The sequence below is a fragment of the Nycticebus coucang genome, chromosome 5 (assembly GCF_027406575.1).
Source record: "Nycticebus coucang isolate mNycCou1 chromosome 5, mNycCou1.pri, whole genome shotgun sequence".
In the NCBI taxonomy this organism is placed as follows: Eukaryota; Metazoa; Chordata; class Mammalia; order Primates; family Lorisidae; genus Nycticebus; species Nycticebus coucang.
In genome coordinates this window covers 75,151,692-75,168,689 of record NC_069784.1, presented here as the reverse complement: position 1 = coordinate 75,168,689, position 16,998 = coordinate 75,151,692, and the positions used below count along the sequence as shown (strand labels likewise).

General features: G+C 36.4%; 1 protein-coding gene across 2 annotated transcripts in view; it reads left to right on the top strand.

Annotated features, from left to right (window-relative positions):
* The window catches only part of FBXL4 (F-box and leucine rich repeat protein 4), a 90,114-nt gene that overhangs the window by 35,878 nt on the left and 37,238 nt on the right, over positions 1-16,998 (top strand). For both annotated transcript variants that reach the window (XM_053591987.1, XM_053591986.1), the window contains exons 4-6: positions 1,742-2,087; positions 7,349-7,593; positions 13,975-14,188. In XM_053591987.1, the coding sequence (XP_053447962.1) occupies positions 1,742-2,087; positions 7,349-7,593; positions 13,975-14,188 (805 nt within the window). The remainder of the gene's footprint in view (positions 1-1,741; positions 2,088-7,348; positions 7,594-13,974; positions 14,189-16,998) is intronic.

Genomic DNA, 16,998 nt, shown 5'->3' with positions numbered 1-16,998 from the left:
GCGTTCTTGTTGCCTCTGAATACAAATACTCACGGGCTCTTTATACTTGATGAGTTTTATTTCTAATTTTCAGGAAAGTATCAGCAAAAATAACAAATACAGTGTAATTATAAGGATCCGAGGAACCATAACAGTTCTTATAATGGTGCCCTGTTCGGTTATCCCTGATTACTGTGAGGATGTGTTTACTCCATTCCCCATTGAGCTGCTACCTTATGCTTTTATTCCTGAAGGTAGAAATTACCATACTTTCCATCTCTTTTCTTCCAAGATTGGGACTACCTGCCCTTCTTGGCCTTTTTTAGGCTTAAGACCTTGAGAATATCTATGTGTTGATTACTTTTATAGTTTTGGCTTAGATTTCTTCTTTGGGTGTCACATCCTTTTGTCTGTTTCAGTTTCCTATATGGTTTGCCATAGTTAATCAATTTACTTAGATATGAGTAGATCATTGGGCCAAGAAAATAAATCAGCAATTTATTGATAAGAAAAAATTCTCATATAATTAACAAATATATAAAAACATTTTAAGTGTTATTAGTAATCAATGAATTATAAATCACATCATAAGGAGATATGTCTCACTGTGAAATTAGAGTTATTTTAAAAAACAGATAATGCTTTTGGTGGTTATTCTTACATACTATTGGCGTAAGCTTTTTTTTGAAAGCAATGTGTAGTATATTGAGCGACCTAAAATATTATTTGATATAAAATCTTTTCTTAAAAAAATTCTGCTAGCCAAAGTAAATAATTAAGAATAGAGGAAAAGTATTTATTAAAATATTTTTATGTTTGTTTCTAATTTTCTGTACTATGTTAGGAGATATTAGAGAAATAAATGGCAAATATGAAAATATTAAGTATCTGATGATACTATGTTATGAAGAATCTTTAAGTAATTTTGGTGAATAGTTTTATAAGAAGATTTATATGGAGATGGAGTATGAGTTAGGCCTTGAAGAATAGATGGGCAGATAATAGTAGGTTGGGTATTTCTTTGAAGGAAGACACTATGAGCAGAGACACAGAGGTGGAAATAAGTTTTTCGTATCGAAAGTAGTGATTGACCTGAGGAGGAAGTGGGAGTTCATGTGGAGGGGTAGGAGAGCACATGACTCACCTGTTACACGTGCCGGGTACTGGGGATACAAGGATAACTGAAAGACGACGAAATAGAAATCCAGGAAAAGGGCACATGCAAGAAACAGTTTCCTGAAAAATTTGACAGAACTAAGTGACTTGATAAAAGGAAGAGAAAATCAAAGGTAACGCAAAAGTTTTGAGTTTATATGGGGCCGGTAATAGAAATGGAAAAGCTGGAGAAGGAGACATTTGTAAGGCAGATGCTATCACCTTAGGTTCTGCAGCTGGTTTCAGAGGTGCACACAGGGGAGCGTTATCCTGTGAGCTTTGTTCTTTCCATTCTTATTAAAGCTGAATGTTGTACTTCAGATACATCCAAGTATCTAACTGCATGTTCCATTTTTTATTCTGCTCACTGTGAAATCTGAAAAAAAGGACTGTTTTTGGACTTGTAAAGATAATTTAAGTAATAAGATCTGTGGCATTTAGTTGTACATTCTTAATTTCCTAGAAACATGACTTACGTTTGATTCTATTCACCTTATATGATAACTTTGTTTTACACTGTGACATATTAGGCATGGGGCCACAACCTTAAGGTACCAGTAGATTTTGTTCTAAACTATATTATAGTGAAATTTCTTTTTTTTGGCAGATGGGAGATTCTTTGGTCAGAGAGACCTGCGAAGGTGAATGCTTCCCAGGCTCGCCAGTTTAAACCATGTATTAAACAGATAAATTTTCCCACAAATCTTATACGACTGGAAGTAAATAGTTCTCTTCTGGATTATTACACTGAATTAGATGCAGTTGTGCTACATGGAACGAAGGACAAACCAGTGCTTTCTCTCAAGACTTCACTTATTGACATGAATGATCTAGAAGACGATGTTTATGAAAAAAAGGATGGTGGTAGAATGGACAATCTTAACAAAAAGTTTATCAGTGCTATCCTCAGGGAAGGGCCAAATAATGGGTATTTTGATCAACTACCATATGAGGTAAGCTAAAAATATTTAGTAGCAATATTGTACATTTTTAAATGTCTAGATATTAATGTTTATTTTACTAGATATCAGAGGGATAGAAATATTGGTAAGGCATATGTAATCTGTTGTATATCTTGGTTTTGGCAAAACTAGATGAAATTATGTTAATTAACTTCTGCTTTTGTTTCTGGATAAACTATTAATATATGTTGTCATTAATATATGACAAAAAAATATATATCATTAGTTAACAGTAACCAAATTCATAAACCATATAAAACTATATACTTTAATTCATATGTAAATTTAATTCATATTTACAATGTAAGTATGGGCAATACGTGCTTAACTTTATATCAGTTATGCTAAAGATGATTTGCTATGAAAAATAAGAGTATTGCTAATATTGTGAGAGGAAGGCTTATTCCCCTAAGTGGTCTGCAGTTTCTCTAAGTGTCGTTTGTTCTTCTCTACTAACTCTGTGCTGTGTTCTTCTAACTGAATTTTTGGTTTAGGCAGGTACAGAATGCCTTTTACCTGCATGTACATTTCTTATCTAGATTGACGTCTTGTTTTCGGTGTGTCTTTTCTGTGGTATGTTTGCATCCCTGGCTCCCATGTATCAAATGCCAGAAGCATTCCACAACCAAGTAACACCAAAACCTCATCGTACCTCCTTCCAAATATCCTCTGGGAGCAGGAATAGGGCTAGGCATTTCTGTCTCCCACTGAAAACTGCTGCGTGTGGTTATAATCAGCTTCCTTTTTAAGAAAAAAGTATAGACTTAAATTTAAACAGCTTAGATATCTCCCTTCCAAATTGGTGGGTATCTCAGATTTCATTGTAATAAGATTAGTAGCTTAACTTGCATAGAACAAGTTCAGACAGCTTGTTGAATGCCTCATAGTAATAGTAACCATAATGCCTGTATAACATGTTATAGTTAAAATTCTGTGAAGTAGCTAAATTTGCCATATAAAGGTGAATTTCAGGGTCCAAGGTAGTTAATTCAGAAGCCCTGGGACCAGGATCCCACCCAGGCCTTCTAAGTCAATTCTTGTGTTATAGGATAAAAGCACAGATTGTCTCTTAGTGAGAGGAAGGAGCAAAGATAAAGGGAGAGCTGAGCTAGGAGAGAGGGCTGTGAGATATTGACAGCGTAGCTGCTCAGGGCTCTGAGAAGGTCTGTTGTGGCACCAGTGGGAGCAGTTCTTTGATTCTTACCCACTTCCCCAAACTATAAACTAGAAGTATAAATTCAGCAAATGTATTTCAAATAGTTTCATTGAATTTATCCAGATCTGATACAATGCTTTGCACATATGGTTTGAATGACTGGCAGAAGGGAACTTCAGGCAGAGGAAAGAGAATGTACAAAGATGAGAAGGAAGCTGTGACTTGTTTGGTAACTCTGGTATTTCAGCATGGCCCAAACAGGACATACAGGGGAAAGCAGCTGCCTGACATGCACCTGAATGGAGGCTCAGGGCTGCCTCAGGGCACAGGTCCACACTCATAGACAGCAGTGTCTGGGACTCCCCGGCCTGGGCAGCCATAGCCTGCGCTCCTGCCTCAGAGACCTCTGGGTTTTCCCAGCAGGTTTGCATTTTATCCCTTTAGCCAGTGGTCTTCAGGATGCTGAAGTATACAGTGGTTTTCAGGGTACTCCAGTTTACAGTAGAATTACTTGAGGGGAGTTGCAGATACTTTAGACTTATACTAAAAAATTAGAGCGTGCTTTGAGTAGGAAAACACAATAAAGTCAAAGTGTCAGTTTTCCTTGAAGTAATCTATGTATTCAGTGATATCCTAATTAAAATGCAAACAATTTTTTTAAAGTGAAAAGTTCAGAAAGGAAGGAAAGGAAAAAGGAAAGGATAGGAAAGGAAAGGAAAGAATATGCAGGGAAATTATGGACAGGAAGAGTGAGAGTTAGTCCTGAAACACATTAGTAACCAAATAGTCCAATCCATTCCAATGCATATGCTTTAAAAATTTAGAAGAAGGCTTACTTATTTTAACTAGAGAGTAATTCGTATGGGAGAAATACTGACTAGATAAATGGAATAGGACAGAGTCCGGGAACAGGCAACACCCTTCAGAAACGGCTAAATTTCTGTAGTTAAAAAAAGGAAAAAGAAGACCTGCAGGGAAAACAGTCCTCCTCCCCCCTCCCACTTATTTTTTCTTTTTTGCCTTTCAGAATGAAAAAGTTTAAAGTTTTGATAGCAGTGCTGTCTATGATATAAGTGAGAGGGTGCTTTTGTGCATATATAAATTAACGTGGACATTCTGAAGGGCAATTTCATGCTTGTATCAAAACTTGTAAATGCATGTAATTTACCCCAACAGTATATTTGCAAAGTTTGCCAAGATGAATGTACATAAATAATACATACAATGATACTGCAATATAATTTGCAATAAAAAAGCATGAGATACATCGGAGAAACTGGTTGAATTATTATTATTTTTTTATTTATTTTTATTTTTTATTTTTGTAGAGACAGAGTCTCACTGTACCGCCCTCGGGTAGAGTGCCGTGGCGTCACACGGCTCGCAGCAACCTCTAACTCTTGGGCTTACGCGATTCTCTTGCCTCAGCCTCCTGAGCAGCTGGGACTACAGGCGCCCGCCACAATGCCCGGCTATTTTTTTTTGTTGCAGTTTGGCCGGGGCTGGGTTTGAACCCGCCACCCTCAGCATATGGGGCTGGCGCCCTACTCACTGAGCCACAGGCGCCGCCGAAACTGGTTGAATTATTATGTCACATCTATGAAATGGAAAGAGGTGGGTCTATGTATGTAGGTATAGGAAGATCTACTGCATATATCATTAACTGAGAAAATCCGGGTGTTGAGCAGTAGTATCTTTTTTATTGCAGATTCAAGAATAAAATTTCACACACATAACAGTGCTTAATCTCTGGGGAGAAGGATTATTAGAATTGAGTGTAGAGATGGAGAGATTTCTCATTTTCTACCTTTCTTCAATGTTTGGGTTTTCTAATTTTTTTACTTGAATTTTTTTCATTTGTTTGTATAGTATTTTGCATGTTAACAGTTTTATTGGATGCAATTTTTTAGAGAAAAAATTATTCAATTGTGACAGGTTTAGGGAACACAGCAGTAAGATTTTGTAGTGGGGAGAGAGATTGTGTTCAACTTTGAGTACAGAAAATACAAGTGTATGGCCAAGTTGCAGATTGGGGTGTCAGTGGATAGAAAATTAGTGAGAAGAAACATGAGGAGTAAGGGAGATTTCGGCTAAATGTAGGTAATGAGATACCACCTGGGGATAGTAATGGATGAGAGTTTTTATTAATCTGACTTAGCCAGGTTCTTTGTTAAAACTTGGTTTCACAAGGAAGTACACAAACGAGCTTAGAAGAAGGTTAAATTTTGGTTAAGAAGAGCATCTTTGTCAGCTTTTGAGCTAACTTTTAATTTCCTTATATTTTCCTGTTTTTATAAATGCACACACACGTATCCTGATGTTACTTTTTAAAAGTCTAGTTGAAATGTTAAAAATAAATAGCAAAAATATTCCAAAAGTTGCTATATACAATGTACAATAGAACATCATAGTTGACCACCTCTCTACATTGACCATGTCCTTATATTGACCTAATTTTCATGGACTGGACATGCACCAACCACATGAATGTATCAGTACAGTAGCCTAGCTCCTTATGCTGACACCTCTGTATGTTGACCAGTTTGTTATAGTCCCTCGGGTGGTTAACTTATAGGGGTTCTGTGTACTTAATAATTAGCTGATGCTCATGTTTTATAAGCACTCCTTAAACTTCTCCTAAATATCATATTGTTGTTACTCTGTATTTTGCATTATTTTGGCCTAAAACAGATTCTGATCTGAAATTACTGTTAAGCCTAAGATAATCAAATAAATTGAAGAAGAGCATTTAGGTTAATTACAAAACAGAAACTTGTGCTCAATAAATACCCTGCACTAAATTCAAAAAACAAAAACCTCCTCTCATCTTAAATAAGATTTTCAACTTTTAGCAAATATTTTATCTTTTTCTTTTCTTTATGGTTTTTGGTTCAGAATAGCTATTAATCAAAGCTTTGAAGACTAGTTTAGAAGCCCCCAACTCTTTTTTTTTTTTTTTTTTTTTTTTTGTAGAGACAGAGTCTCACTGTACCGCCCTCGGGTAGAGTGCCGTGGCGTCACACGGCTCACAGCAACCTCTAACTCTTGGGCTTATGCGATTCTCTTGCCTCAGCCTCCTGAGCAGCTGGGACTACAGGCGCCCGCCACAACGCCCGGCTGTTTTTTTGTTGCAGTTTGGCCGGGGCTCTGCCAAACCCGCCACCCTCGGCATATGGGGCCGGCGCCCTATTCACTGAGCCACAGGCGCCGCCCCCCCAACTCTTAATAAAAAACTAAAATTTTGACTAGTTGAAGGAGATAATTTAGAGATAATAATCTCTTTGTTTCTTCTTTGTTAATAAGTTTTGTATGTTTGCTACTCCATCATCAGTGCCAGCTTCCTTAAGCAGACACCTTATTTTCTCTTTCCTAGAATTCTGCATTACCCTCCACCCCCCACCCCCACTCCCCGGCTTCCCTGCCTGCCTCTTGTAGCACCCGCTGCAGTAATCCTTCTAAAATACAGATCTGACCATGTTGCTTTGCAGTTCAGATCCCTCAGGACTCCTCACTGCTTTCAGGATAAATCCAAACTCCACTGTGATGCTCTTTGTAACCCAGTCCTTACTGCTAGATTGTATTTTTATCTAGTTTGCCCATCACTCTTTAAAGCTGAGACTTCTTGGCCAAGCATACTTTCATTTTGGAGTTAGCCCTGTGTGGATCAGGCCTTTAGTAGCATTCTATGCTCTATCAAAGCTATTAACACGTGATCATTGGATAAATCCCTGTTGGACTGTAGCACTCTGAGAATGGGCTCTTTCTATCAGTGTCTGGTATATCTTAGATGTTCAGTAAGTGCTGAGTAAACGGAACACTATATTACACAATATTACCAAAATATATCTCTGCATTCTAAGAAATGAGTAGTCAACATGAGCTAAATATACTTCAAACAATTTCGAAAACCAATATGGTCTTAAACACATATGATTTTTTTAACATTTGAGTAATTCTGTTCGATGTTGATTTGTTTATTATGTGAAGTATTATAAAATATATTATACTTTTATTTCTTATTAGATCACACTGTATGTTTAATAAAGAGATTTTTAGTGTTTTTCTCTCCTGATCTTGATTCCTCTCCCTTATGTAGCTCATTCAGATGATTCTGAATCATCTTACTCTACCAGATCTGTGCAGATTAGCACAGACTTGCAAACTACTGAACCAGCATTGCTGTGACCCTCTACAGTACATCCACCTCAATCTGCAGCCATACTGGGCAAAGCTAAATGATGCCTCTCTGGGATTTCTGCAGGCTCGATGCACTCTCGTCCAGTGGCTTAATTTATCTTGGACTGGCAGTAGGGGCTTTATCTCTGTCACGGGATTTAGCAGGTTAGTGCAAAGCCTTGGTGAGGTTTTTCCCACCATCAGGCTATACTTATTATGTAGTAGTTCTTTTATATGATAAAAGTTTGGAATTATATACCATGTACATTATACAAATAAAGAAATGTTTTATGTTTCATTGTGTACTGAATACTGCTGCTTATAAAAATGAGTGCATTTTACCATCCTCTTAATAATATGAAGGGGAACTGTAGTCTTTATTTACCTCATATTTTTTAAATCCCAAGTAACTTTCTTTTTTTTTTTGTAGAGACAGAGTTTCACTTTACTGCCCTCGGTAGAGTGCCGTGGCGTCACACGGCTCACAGCAACCTCCAGCTCTTGGGCTTATGTGATTCTCTTGCCTCAGCCTCCCGAGCAGCTGGGACTACAGGCGCCCACCACAACGCCCGGCTATTTTTTTGTTTTTGCAGTTTGGCCGGGGCTGGGTTTGAACCCACCACCCTCGGCATATGGGGCCGGTGCCCTACTCACTGAGCCATAGGCGCCACCCCCAAGTAACTTTCAACAGAGCTCCTTTTTTTTTCTCGTATTTTCAGCATAGATGATTAACACATTTTAAAAACTATTTCCAAATCAAATCTACCTCTATAATGTGATTTGTCAGAAATGGAAAACAATTTATTATAGAACATTTTTAATTAAATCTTAATTACATGTGCAATATATCACCCAGATTTAGAAGCTCATTTAAACTAATTATGTTGAAAATGCAATTGCATGCTAAGTAGCCGACCACACTTGTAGACTGGCCCAGGTGTCTCTGCTCCTTTTTATTTAAGCATTTAGTTTCCTTACTATTAAATGTCACCTGTTAAACATTTGAAAGCTTGCACAAGTACATATTCATTTGGTAATGCCATAGTAATTTTTCTTATTATACAAACAGGTGTTTTTCTCTTAACCTTGTGATGGTTGTTCTCATCGTATGCTAGATATAATCCCATCATTTTGAGGAAGTTAAATAATGGAGTAGAAACTTTGGGAAAATTACCTGTTATTTTAAATTAATGGATTAATAAATTTCTTTTATCCTGAAAAATGAACTACAGCTATACTACAGCTATCCCGACATATATCCCCAATGGATACATTCTTGAGTAGTGGTTTATAAATTAGAAATTTGTATGTGGAGCCTTGTTTCCTCTTGACTCAGATTATACAAATAAAGTTGCAGTTTCAGAAATAAGTATTTGATGTTATATTTAGATGAGTAGTAATGTTTGAAATAGTAACAATATGTTCAAAATGCTAACACTGATAGTTTATGCATCAAAGTGACAAATCAACACAAGCATTAATGGCTTGTAGTGGCATGGGTATACTGAGTTTCTTTTCTGCCAGAAAAAGAGCAAAGGGAAGAGGTTCATTTGGAGACATTTGACAGCTGTCCAGTGAAACACAGTTTAGTTCTTTCTACTCCCCTTTACCTCAAAACACACACACACAATCTGAAAATTGTTCTCTCTGCTAATAGGTCCAGGAAGAACAGAAGCTAATGATGACGGAGTATTTAGAGCATATACTGCTATAAACCAAGACTAACTGAGTATGATAGCAGATAGAACAATGGTGTCAGTAAGCATTATTTTACATTATACAGACCTTTAGGTTATTTTAATTACCCACATAGCTTTTTCTCATTATTTTACACTATAGGAATGTATCAAGTGTTTGTTTTCATCCTTTACGTGCAAGACATTATAATGGATATCATTGGCCATGTAAATAGATATATGAGATGTATAATATAGTTCCTGCCTCCAGGCTACAGATAGTAAGATAGAAATATGTCTTTTATGTATTTTTATAAATAACAGGATGGTAACTAATAATGGTAGACATTAAAGAAAACAGTAGGAGTGAATGGCTGAAGTGAGGCGGCTTTGGCCATGCACTGCTTATGGCTAGTAATAATATTAAGTAAAATGTCAACGTGATAGTAAATCTGTTTTTTACATCTTTCTTTTTTTCTTTTTCCTTTTTTTTTTTGGAAGTTTTTTTTTGGCCCGCCACCTCCAGTATATGGGGCCAGCGCCCTACTCCTTTGAGCCACAGGTGCCGTCCATTTTAAATCTTTCTTTATGTAGCTCATTCTGGTTGCATGAGCAGAAAACAAGCTTTAAATTGTACACTGGTAATGGATAAGGACCTTCTTTTGCAATGTTAGAACTCCAGTCTACTTTCTCACCAGCAATTTCTCTTCCGTTTTCAATTCACCCATGTTAGTTGTTGTAGGGCTATTTGAGTAATCACAAAAATGCATAAAATTTAACTTCTCCATATTTCAGCCAGTAAAACCACAAATCTTGATAGCATTCCTGTAAGTGTAGTTGTTGTTTCTATTTGGAAAAGTTTAAATAAGAGGGAGAGAGTATCTTCCTTTGGGTGGGTGGGTGGGGGGTGTACTGGAGTTTTGCCTCCTGATTGCTGTTGGGCCCCCAAGACTTGACTGCTGAATTGATCCTCATTATGGCTTACAGGCAGCATTCCCAGAATAAACAGTAAATATTCATGGCTTGATTATTAATGAATAATCTATGAATAAGTATGGTCTATTTATGCTCATTACTGTGAAAAAGACTTATTTATAATACTTTAAAGGAAAACACATTTTAAAGCCAGAGACCAATGTGATCCGCTGTTCCTTGAGCAAGTCTCTGGGAAAAAGTTTGATGTAATTTATTTTTGTTGCCTAAAAATTTTATCCTTACAAGTTAGGACTGTTTAACTAGATTTTAAATAACTTTTTAGGGGGCGGCACCTATGGCTCAGTGAGTAGGGCACAGGCCCCAAATACCTGAGGTGGCAGGTTCAAACCCGGCCCCAGCCAAAAAAAAAAAAAAAAAACTGTAAAAAAAAAAAAAGTAATAATAACTTTTTAGGAATTTGTATTACTCAGAATAGCAGGGTAGTAAGTTGCCTTGTAATAAAGAGAACTTAAAGCCTTTAATCAGTTATTAAAATCCTATCCTAGCTATAGATTGTGATTTGCAACTTTGAGTGCCATTCATGCATATCATTACTCATTAAAATCACTTCTATCAGAACCCCACTTTTCTTTTCAGAATATAGTGTTCTAAAGTCTTAGATATTCCTTTACCTCCCAACTTGTTTGTGCTTTAAAGCTTAATTGCATCATTTTGTTAAAAATAAGCCTTAGATTCATTTTTTCTACTACCATGTTTCTTCAAATAGTGGCTGAATAACCCTGATTATGTGTAACTTTTTATGTGTAACTTTTTACCTCTAACCCCTCTACTTGTCCTAAGTAATTTATATTCATCCCTACAGGAAATATTCTTGGATGCTTTTTAGATTCAAAAACTAGATTATTTTGACATAGAGCTACAGTTCTATGCTATAAAGAGCTTTTTTCCATTAATGTATTTATTCAATTGCCTACCTATATTTTACACATTTGTCTCCCCAAGAAAGTAGAGGCACTTTTAAGACTTTCTTTTTCCTTTTTCTATTGTTGCTGGAGGGTACCATATACAGTTAAGGTCACAATGTTAATTTTATTATATTTCTTGAAAACAGTTTGATCCAGTTGAGGGAAAAATACCCTGAGTCACTAGAACATAGTTTGTTAAAGAACAGAGGAAAATTTATCAAGTGAATTTGTATAACTGGAAGATTCACTCAACTAACTCTCATCAAGTGTTTCCTTTATACCTGACATCATTTTAAGTACTAGGTATATCACAGATATACCTTAATTGCCAAAGAATTTGAGGCAGCTTATAAAACTCAATATAAAACCATAAATAAAGAACTTGTGATTAAAAGAAAAATAATAGTTTGGAAAATAGATGGTGCCAGAGTTTGATTCAATATATAGAAGATATGTCATAAATTATTATACACTGGCTACCTTTGAAATAAATCCAGAATCTGAATATTTACCACCACATTTTGTGCCACCACGCGGATCCAGTGTGCCATTCTTTCTTCCTAGAATATTGCAGTTGTGTCCCAAGGAGTCCCCTGTTTTGGGCTTTGTTCCTCTTCACTCTGATCTTCGTGTGAAGACCAGAGTGATCCTGGTTCAACAAGGAGGTTGTATCCTCCTCTGTTCAGTACCTCTGATGATTAGGAATCTTATCTCCCTCAAAATCCAAGCCAAAGTCTTGATAGCGACACACATTATATGAGTGGGCCCCTCCCCCTCTGGTCTCCTCCTCACCTCTCATCACTTTGTGCCTCCTACATCTCTCTGTTCTCACTCTGCTGGTTACACTGTCCCAGGACCTTTGCACTTGCCAGTCCCTTTGCCTGGAATGCTCTTCCTCCATATACCTTCTTTGCTACCCTCTTCAGGGCTTCAGAGACTTCTCTGACCACTGTCTACCCATGACACTTCCTATTGCCCTTCCCTCCTTTTATTTCCTCGACACTTTTCATGCCACAATTTAAATATTATTTTACTTACTTATTTGTGTATAGTCTCCCTCTCTCACCAAGAGGTAAGTAAGCTCTATGAGAGCAGGGTTCTTGGTCCAGTGCTGTTTCCCCAGTGCTTAGATTATTGCCTAGCTCATAGGCTCATAGTAAAAGCTCCATAAATATTGAATGAACAAATGTGCTTGATGCGGACTGCAGCTTAGCTGATACAATTGGCAGAGGATGAGACAGGTTGGAGGAGATGATCCAGGAGATGAAGTGTCAGAAATTTTTTTTTTTTTTTTTTTTTTTTTTGGAGACAGCCTCACTCAGTCACTCTGGGGTAGAGTGCTATGGCATCACAACTCCCAGAAACCTCAAACTCCTGGACCCAAGTAATCCTCTTGCCTCAGCCTCCCGAGTGCCTGGGATTACAGGCAGCCACCATAATGCCGGCTAGTTTTTAGAGATGGGGTTGCTTTTGCTCAGGCTGGTCTCGAACTCATTAGCTCAGGCAATCCATCTGCCTTGGCCTTACCAGAGTACTAGGATTATAGGTGTGAGCCACCGCGCCTGGCCCAAGTGTCAGAATTTTAAGGAAGGAGTGGGCAGTTGTATGAAATATCACAAATCAAATAATACAAGTACTGATAAGAAAGGCCGTTGAATTTAACATTTAAAAGGAAAGGGTGAACTGAGGTACAGCAGAACACATAGTGCAGCAGATTAAGAATAAGTAAGTGTTCAGGTGTAAATAAGATGTATGAGCTGCTAGTTACTTGCAATATTTAAAATAAATTTGCAGCAACTGAATTTTTTTGTTTTTTAAATGTGAGTTAGCCAAGATGCAACTAATGTTTCTTTATGCGGTGTTTTGACCTTTATAAACTGTGTTCAGGTATTACTTTATGTTCAGTACCACAAGGCAGCATGGTGAATCCTGGTGGCACACTTCAAGTCTGCTTTTACAGCATGGGAAATGCTGAGATTTGGCTCAATGCCTTTTTCAAGGTCACTAGGAAGTGGTGGAACAGGGGGAAAAAACCCCATCTTTTTAGTCCAGTGTTGCTTTCTTTTTTTATACAAGTGGATCTGGTTTAGTTGATTTTATTTTTTTGTAAGCTCATTAAATCATTTAGGAAAATAGATGTGGCATAAATTAACAGTATATTACTGATATGACACTGATGGGCAAGGTTATGTCAAGCCACTTGGATAGTCATAATTGGTGCCTGGTTTGAGGGTTCCATTTGCTTAGTTGCTAAACCTTTATGGGTTCACATACTCTTACAGTCATGTTTATTTTTAGATTGTTTTCAAGTGATGATTATGGCTAGGACTGTTTTCCCCCAAACTGTAATGCAACTAAGGTAAATACTGTAATTTCTACACTGATGAAGCATTTTATGTCCTTTAACTTGGATTATTTCTATGTATTTTATTTGAAGCTGTAACTGAATATTTTGTAATAATTTCAACATCAAGCAAGCTGTAACAACTACCTGGAAAACATCACAGCAGTACAGTTCTGCCTTGAGAAGAGGCTAGTCTGATTTGCTTTGAGGTTATTTAATTAAAGATGTTACTTTGTGTGTAGTGTTCAAAATATATTATCCAGTATTGAATGGGTATTGTTAAGGGGGAAATAATCTTCCAAGACATTAGAGTTTTGTTTTTTTGGCTTTACCAACTCAGAATGTCAATTATAGGTATGTAGGAGAAATACACTTTCTGCTTTAATTTTCTACTTAGCATTAGCTGACTTTTTATTTGATATCTATTTTATCTTCTCAGGTTGATTTATTTTAGCCTAACCGTTCATATTTCATTATGTAGTGAAGGTGAATTTAAGCAAAGCATGTTTCACATTTCCCTTAAAGAAATCTATTCTTCTAAGAATATCTGCTTAGAATTGATATTCAGTGTTCTTGAGAAGGTATTTTAGTTTTATAAACATGGATTTTTTTTTTTTTTTTACAGGTTTCTGAAGGTTTGTGGATCTGAATTAGTACGCCTTGAATTATCTTGTAGCCACTTCCTTAATGAAACTTGCTTGGAGGTTATTTCTGAGATGTGTCCAAGTCTACAGGACTTAAATCTTTCCTCCTGTGATAAACTACCACCTCAAGCTTTCAACCACATTGCCAAATTATGCAGCCTTAAAAGACTTGTTCTTTATCGAACAAAAGTAGAGGTAAGAATAATTTATCATTTGCATCTTTGCTAGTGTAATAATAGCCACCTGAATATTTAGCTGCCTTTAATTGCTCATAGTAATGTGACTTTTGATTTTTAAATAAAGTTTGTGGTGCCTTCTGACTAAAATCATTAGAACTGATTCCATTATTTCAAAGTTATTTAAAGACTATTACATTTTTAAATTATAAAAACTGTTCTTCTCTATACTCTTAAAATTCTTATGATGCTGTTCATGGTCCCAGGTAAGAAAAATAAGCAGTGTGCTGAGGTAAGCCAAATCCCGAACTTGAGGAAGAGGAAGGAGGATAGAATACGAGAGGATGTTTGCCTGGAGAGGGAGGAAGCAAAGTGCCATTTACCCAGGACCAGACTTCGGCATTCAAATTGGTGATACTGTCATTCATTAAAAAAGAACAAGACAAAAAACAAAAACACAGAATTATGTCATAAACCTTAGTGTATTAGTTTTTTTTTTCACACAATATCCCTTTTTTTTCGAGGTCAGTACATTGAAGCAGGTCATATACTGTCTGTCTCTTTTCATTAACTGTGTAGTGTATGTCATGCTGTAATCTATTACACGCTTCTAAAAATGATCAACATTTAGTTTTTCCAGTCAGTTTCCTTTTACAGACTACCTAGCAATAACATTCTTCTGTGCATAGTTTTACACATATTATTATTGCTGTTGGAGAGAATCCTAGAAATGGTATTGCTAGATTGAAGAGTATGTCCTGGGCCCCTGTAGTAAATATCCATTTTCTGTCTTATACTTGTTCCCTCTGCTGCAGGTATGTTGGCCTTCTTTCTAGTTCCTGATCGTTCTGATCTGGTCCCAGCTTGGGACTTTAGCTCTTCTGCCCCGTGGAATGTTTGTCCAGCTCATTATAGGCTGTCCTCTTTTCAGCTTTTCTCTCTCTCTCTCTCTATATATATATGTATATATTTGTTTATTTTAGAGATGGCTTCTTGGACATTGATAAAAGTAGACCCCTTCTTATTTGTTTCCTTCTTATCACCCAGTTTTATTTCCTTTTTTGGCATGCTTCTCACTTTCTGAAATGATATTTGCTTCCTTGCTTATTGTCTGTGCACATTAGAATATAACTGTAGGAGCCTTGTCTGCTTTTTTCATTGCTGTGTTTCTAGCATCTAGAGTAGTAGTTAGTAAATATTACCCAGGCAGTACATATTTGCTAAGTGAATGGACAAAGATAACCAAATTACTTTTCCAGAAGGATACACCAATGACTTTTCTGTATAGTGGACTCTTGCCTATCTGGAGTGTTACTTTGGTCAAGGTACTAAACCTCTTAGTAATTTCAGTTTTCTCATCTCTAAAGTGGGGATGATAAATAATACAAATCTCATAGGGTCATTGTGAGTATTAAAGTATATATGAGGTATTTAGTACCTGGAATTTAGAAAACTTTCAATATATATTGCCGGCTAATAATAGTAGCGGTAGTAATATTATAATGACAGTTTTGCAGTGTGTTTTACTGTATCTGGTAGGAGAAGACTGTCCTTGCTATTGTTTTGAAAATGTTTTCTGGGTAAATCCTTGTGTATTTATTTACCTAGCTGTATCTTTAATGAAGGATTTTATTAAAGTATAAGTATATTCATTATATAAGGTGTCCCAAAGTCACCCTAAAATTGCCATACAAAGGGAAAAGAGGAAATTGTAGCTATATGTAACTTTATTTACAAAACAGTCATTACAAAATTTTACAAAGAGGTGGCCAATAGGTAGAGAATATTTTGTAGTCAAAGTTATTTATTAGTCTATTATATTTTTTAATTATAAGAAAATGTTCTTCTCTATGCTCTTAAAAGTTGATTAGTTACAATTTAGTACTGAGTACATGGTGGTGTTTGTTTTCCCATTCTTGTGAAAAGTTCCATCCAGGCTGTTACAAAAGCTATTAGTTCACCATTTTTTTTATGACTGGTTAGTACTCCATGGTAGACATATACTACATTTTACTACTCCACTCATGAATTGATAGGCACTTGGGTTGTTTCCACATCTTTGCTGTTGTGAATTGTGCTGCAGAAAACATTTGAGTACAAATGTCTTTTGATAAATTATGTTTTTTCCCTTGGGTAAATACCCAATAGTGGGATTACTGGATCAAATGGTAGGTCTACTGTTAGTTCTTTGAAGTATCTCCATACTACTTTCTATACAGGTTGCAGTCCCTACAGTGCATGAGTGTTATTTTCTCTCTGCATCCATGCCTGTATCTGCTGTTTTGGGACTTTTCAATAAAAGCCATTCTCACTGGAATTAGGTAATATTTCATCATGTTTTGAATTTGCATTTGTCTGAGGATTAGAGATGTTGAGCATTTTTTTTCATATGTTTATTGGCCATTAGCCTATCTTCTTTTGAAAAGCTTCTGTTCATGTTTTCAGTCAACCTTTAAAAATGGGGTTCTTTGCTTTTTTCTTGGTGATTTGCTTGAGTTCTTTATAGATTTTGGTTGTCAGCCAGATGTATAGTATGTTATCCATTGTGAATTAGTTTTTTGTGAATGGTGATTTCACAAAAATGGTGGTTTTTGTGGATCTGGTTTCAGGTCTTCTATATGTGATTATCCAATTTTCTCAACACCATTTATTGAACAGGGACTCTTTTCCTCAGTGTATGTTATTGTCTGCTTTGCCAAAGATCTGGTGGCAAAATTAGGATGGTTTTATATCTGGGTTCTCTGTTCTGATCCATTGTTCTGTGTCTCTGTTCTTATGCCAGTACCATGCTGTTGTGGTGACTATGGCCTTGTACTATAGCTTCAAGAC